Source organism: Chenopodium album, chromosome 16 (assembly GCF_948465745.1).
Source record: "Chenopodium album chromosome 16, dcCheAlbu1.1, whole genome shotgun sequence".
Lineage (NCBI taxonomy): Eukaryota > Viridiplantae > Streptophyta > Magnoliopsida > Caryophyllales > Amaranthaceae > Chenopodium > Chenopodium album.
Window position 1 is genome coordinate 19,384,873 of NC_137849.1, and position 5,747 is coordinate 19,390,619.

General features: G+C 34.3%; 1 protein-coding gene across 1 annotated transcript; it reads right to left on the bottom strand.

Moving 5' to 3' along the window:
- Positions 1 to 554: 554 nt before the first annotated feature.
- Positions 555 to 4,363, bottom strand: LOC145584995 (uncharacterized). Its single transcript, XM_081641763.1, has 10 exons — positions 3,820 to 4,363; positions 3,673 to 3,724; positions 3,247 to 3,578; positions 3,043 to 3,096; positions 2,787 to 2,926; positions 2,104 to 2,677; positions 1,880 to 1,997; positions 1,733 to 1,782; positions 1,421 to 1,564; positions 555 to 1,004 (listed from the first exon to the last, which is right to left on the bottom strand). Exons 1-10 carry the CDS (start codon positions 4,246 to 4,248, stop codon positions 747 to 749), a joined length of 2,151 nt encoding a protein of 716 aa, XP_081497889.1. The 5' UTR covers positions 4,249 to 4,363; the 3' UTR covers positions 555 to 746.
- Positions 4,364 to 5,747: the final 1,384 nt, after the last annotated feature.

Sequence of the window (5,747 nt, forward strand, 5' to 3'; positions counted from 1 at the left end):
CATCATTAAGCCTTTTCTTTTTGTATTGGCTTCGGGTAAGCTTTTTTTAACCTAGATCTTTGGCTCTGAAAGCAGAGAAAAGCCTACATTGTGTAGGATGATGATGAATTGATGATGATGATTACTTGTATCCTAAAAGATTAATTTGAAGCTTCACAAGTTCAAGTCAATTCTAAAATTCTTAAAACAAATCATGGCTCTGACCATCAAATAGCTTAAAACGTTTAAGAGTCAAAACCAAACTCACAATGTAGTAAATCTTTGGACTAGCCTATGAAATATGTATGGCTTGATAGCCCTGTAATAACCTATCTGGCGACCAGCAAGTCTAGCATTATGTTACAAGCACAATTTCTAATGTTTCCATCAGTTTATTATGGGGCTTAGAAAAAAATGTTACAAGCTCGGCAAGATTGTCTTACATCTGTGTAATGCGTGATCCTTGCTCATTTCGTTGAATCCTTAGCTTGTAATTTTTTATCTTTTTTCATAATTGGTGGTCATTGAAACTCGACCCATGATCTATTTTTACCCTATTGCATAAGGTGCTAGCATTGTAAGTTAACTTTGTCAGGAGAACATCTGCAGCTATAATGCCACAGACATACCTCTTTATTTGTTGGAATTAGAAGGCCGGTGTTGGAAATGCTGAACATCTTGACATATAATAATGCACATAATTTACCAGACTAACAGTAAATACTACAATATGAAAGACCTACAAAAACTAGACCTAAGACACATTTTTAAGGTCCTTGATATGTTCTTCGTTCAATCTTTACTTGTTTCTTCACTGATTTAAATGCAGCAAATACAGCTTCATGATCAACTGCGTTATCACGAGTATCATAGCTTGTTTCCGCAGAAGAGCTTCTGAGTATATCATATAATGAGCTGCCATTAGCTGTTTCACTTCTGATCTCTGTGTGTTGGGTACTCAATTTGGCCTGAGAGCCAGTAAATTTAGCTGAGCTATTCTTCTTCGGCTGATTTTCTTTTTGGCCCTGGATATGAAGTGTACATGTTTAGATCAAGATAAACGTATAAGACAATCAATATGCTACGATTGCTATGCAAACCCAAGTGTCCTTGAATACCTAAGCTTGAGTAACGCAAGAATGCAAAATATGATATGTATACATAGTATGTACATTTGCTTGTAGACAGCCATATTTTGATTCTAATTTAAGGGATCCAACATAGGAACTCAAGGTGAAATGAAGATTCACGTGAATATACATACCAGATTTTAGATATGGGGAGTATCAATTCAGAATTCATTATTAGTCTATTCTAACTCGCATTATAACTTGTAAGTAGGGATCTTATATGCTGTAGTCTGGATTAATCTGCAGATATTTGAAATTTGAGAATAGATGCTTCCTTATAATGTTAAAATGACTTGTGAATTAAGCTTTACCATATTGAGTGAGTCTTCCAGCGAAGTCATTGAGCTCCGGCTATTGCTGTCATCTCGTCCAAAAATAAATGATTTTCCAGTTTTTGGTCCATGCCTATGACTTGAAGGCCCAGGATGGCTGGATGCTCGTCGCAAAAAGGAAGACTACATTTTCAAAAGCAAAGTATCAAAGAATGATCAGTTACATAAACAGGGTATAAAAAATCAGCAGGGAAAGCATCTTTCAAAACATTCTGAACATTGTTGTTCAGAAGTCAGGCTGCTTACTTCCGAACCCAGCAGATCATACCATAACATACGAGTATTCATTACCTTTGAAGAGTCACTGCTGCTCCCTTTATTGAGTAGAGCTTCAAAAATTGCTAGAAAACAGAAAAACAAAAGACAATGAGAACAACAGCAGACAAACTATAAGGTAAAATTAAGTATACAATGCTAATCAAATAGGTCTGACTTTACATGGTGTTTTTGCTTTCTTGGTTTCAGGAGGAACATTAACCTTCTTTATACGACCTAGAACTTCTTTCGATGTCTCATCCGCTACTGGTGGCAGAACTTTGGGCTGCTTTTCCATTTCCTGATAGTGATTACCAGTAATTATAAGATTACACAGAGAGCAATTAGTAACTCTGGCAAGTATGAAACAGAAGTAGAATAAATATTTAGGTTGTAGTATCATATACCACTTTCTGAAGCAAGCACTGTTTAGACAACATTCTTTCTGTTTCTTCGTCATCAGATGACACGAAACCATCATCTTTATCAGTAAACATGAGAGGAATCATTTGCTTTAGCCTTTTTGTAGTTGCACGAGAACTGGACATGTGAGGTACATTCTTATCTTCTTCTTCATCATCTTCTTCTTCTCCATCACCATCTGTTCTGTCAGCATCCTCGTTATCAGAAATGGATGGCTCCCTCTTCTTCGTACCATACTTTAGCTTCTGCAAGAGCTTTTCTGTCACAGCTTCGTCGTGTTGCTGATCCCACTGCTGGTGCAATTGGTTGCGCATTTCACCATCAATTGGTTTTTCTTTAACATCAGTAGCAATATAATCACAATTTTCTTCCATGTCAGAATTATCCTCATCGTCTTGCTCTTGAGAGCGCAAAAGGTCATCATCGCTATCATCTTCCAATGCTTCTTCATCCACAAAGTCTTTGACTGGATCACCAGTCGCACTGGAACTTCTTCTTTGCAGGTGTTTTGGGTGGGGATCAGTATTTTCCTTGTCACTTTCTTCATCACTAGAAGAGCTGAAAAAAATGTACAAATACGATTATCAAGTTCAAGGTAATCAACAAAGAGCAAGCAAAAGCATGCCAAACAATCCTAAGCAAATATATCAAGTAAAATGGTAATTACTGGTCATCATCAACAGCTGCAGAATGGCCAGAATCCCATCTTAAGTTCATTGATGGTGCTGATGGAGTTATATCTTCATCAGGGCAGCTAGGTAATTCGTCGTGTTGTGAATTATTCCTTTCAGAATCCATTAACAAGTCCTACAGATTGTACATTCACAGTAAACAACTATAAGTTTAACAACAAAAACACAACTCCAAACAGCTTAAAAACTATTGTGAGAAAAAAAAAATGAAAGATATGTCAACAAGGCAACCTGTGTATCATTGATCGGAGCACGAAATGACTGTGTGATTTCATCCATAGAAGGCTGCATCAGATCACAAACATAAATTCTTAACAACCCTTACTCAAAATAATCAGAATCTTAATGCTTGTTTATTACAATAACAATAAACATGCCACAACATACTATTTGAATCAAATTCCACAAAAAAAAGTAACAATGTGATGCACTTACATTGCCACAAGTAGTTTGCTCATCACTTGATTCGGGTTTTTCTTCACTTGTTGGTATCAAGGAAACCGCGTTTTCCTTATCCTTTTCAACACCTCCATCATCCTTAACGTGATCTTTTTTGACACCTCCATCTTCCTTAGCCAGATCGTTTTTAGTACCTCCAACTTCCTTCGCCTCGTCTTTGTCAACACCTCCATCTAGCTCCTCATCCTCTTCGGTATAGGAAGCCCACTTTTTCGATACCTCCATCTTCCTTTTCCTGATCTTTTCCAACACCGAAGAAATCGATTTCTCAACCATAGGAATAGGCTTAAATCCCACACCTTTCATATCTACACAAAACCAATATACACTTATAAACACCAAAATAAATGCATAATAACCACGATATTATTCAAAAATCGATATCTCTGTTAATAAAACTACCTCTCATCACCCTTTGAAAATCTGCTTGCTGATTTGAACGCGCTTTCCTCTCCTAAAACAATCATTTTAACTTGAGAAATTTTAATTCAAACAACAAATTTAATAAAAACAAAACCAATTCACTATACTAGTATCAGAAATCCTTACTTTCTTCTCCTTTCGACTCGAAACAATCGATTTATTCTTCTCTAAATCACTCCTCACTCTTCTCTTCTTCTCTTTATTATCACGAAACTCAACCGAACTTGCCCTATTCTTCTTCTCCTGTTTGTTCTTCTTATTCTTATCAAAATCAGGATCATCATTCTCATCCTCAGACCCGAACCCATCAAAAATGTCATCAAAATCCAAAACCCGTTTCGCAGAAAACTGATTGGAATCCCCAAATAAAGGATCAAACTCATCATTCCCTGTATCCAACCCATCAATCTCATTACTCGGGGCGGAACTGGTAGTGACATCATTCGCAGTCGAATCGTTCTTTTTTAACCGCTTCATCTTCGGGTTCTGATCCGTTGGGGTAGGAGCTTCAGACTGCAGAAGTAGCAATTGATCTAAATCACTTTCGAAATCCATGAAAATGGAGGAGAGAGAAAAAGCTGAAAATGAGATCTGAAATTGTGAAGTATAGTAATTGGAAGACAGAGAAAGTAGTGAACAATTTTTTGGAAATAATTTAGTGGGAAAAAGGAGAAATTTGGAGAAATGGCGAAAATTTGAGTTAGGGAAATGAAAGTAAGGCGCGAAAGTGAAAATGTGAAGTGGCAAATTGTGAAAATAGCTCCCGCCTAAAAGTGAATGATGGGTGCGATCTGCCAAAAGTGCGCGGTTTCTGCGAAATGAGCTTAAACTTTAGTTTATTTTATTTTATGTGTAGGTAGTCTTTATGTGACACGATTAATCATCTTCTTAATAAAGTAAGATGTATTATTGAAATTGTGAATTGCGATTTCGTTGTAATGCACTCTAATTTTTTTTTTTTTTTTTTTTTTTTTTTTCGGGTGAGATAAGGTGATGTGATTTGTCTCTTTTTTTTTATTATTATTTTTTTTGGTTTAGAGTTTTACTAGCTTACTAGATTGTTTTAAAATAAGAATTGAATTATAGACTTTTAACACGTAATGAAAGAAAATAACTTTCTCATTTTTCCTAACTAATTTCTTATTAAATATGAATATACAATTCCCGAAAGTGCATAATTTTCATATTTAATTAAGAAATTTCAATTAAATTATATTATTAACTATTGTTAACAACTCGTAAATAACTAAATAGCATAATATGTGTAGAAAACCCAAAATTTAGAATTTAAAAATTCAATGGAATATATTTTTAAAGCTATGTTAAATAGGGTAGCTTAAAAAGGAAATATATATATTTATATATATATATGACATTATCCTTCTGGAGGGAAAAAATTAATAAAAAAGTGACACGTTCGCAATGATGACATCAGTGGTTGTTATTTTAGTATATATATATATATATATATAGTTTATGTTCAGCAAAATTAATTGTGGTTGTTAACATTAAGCCTGTTTACGGATCGGATATCCGAATACTTGGATATCAAAAATTGATATCCAATCCGATTTGAAAATTTCGAACATCTGATATTCGGATATCCAAAATTTTCGGATCGGATGTTTCGGATATCCATTATCCAATATTAAGTAAAATTGATTATGAGTACTTTTTAAATTTCACTAATTTTATCGCTAAGTTGTACAACATATTTTAACAAAATAGTTTTCGGACTTGTTCTCTTCACCTGAAACAAGTAGATCTAGTCTGAATTTTTTAAGATCTGATCAGAATTTTTCTGATCTGGTCTAGTTTGGTCTGATTTAATAATTTGACTAAAGTTTGACCGCATTTTAATACTAATCTATAAAGAAAAACATTATCAAAATGGATCTTGTTAGATTCGCCTCATCATGAACTTTTTAAATATGTAATTTTTATAATTTTTTTTACTACGCAATTAACGATATTTAATGATAAGTAAATGATAATCAAAAGTTCTGATCTGGTCTGATCTGAATCTTTCTGATCTGGTCTGATCTGATCTGAAT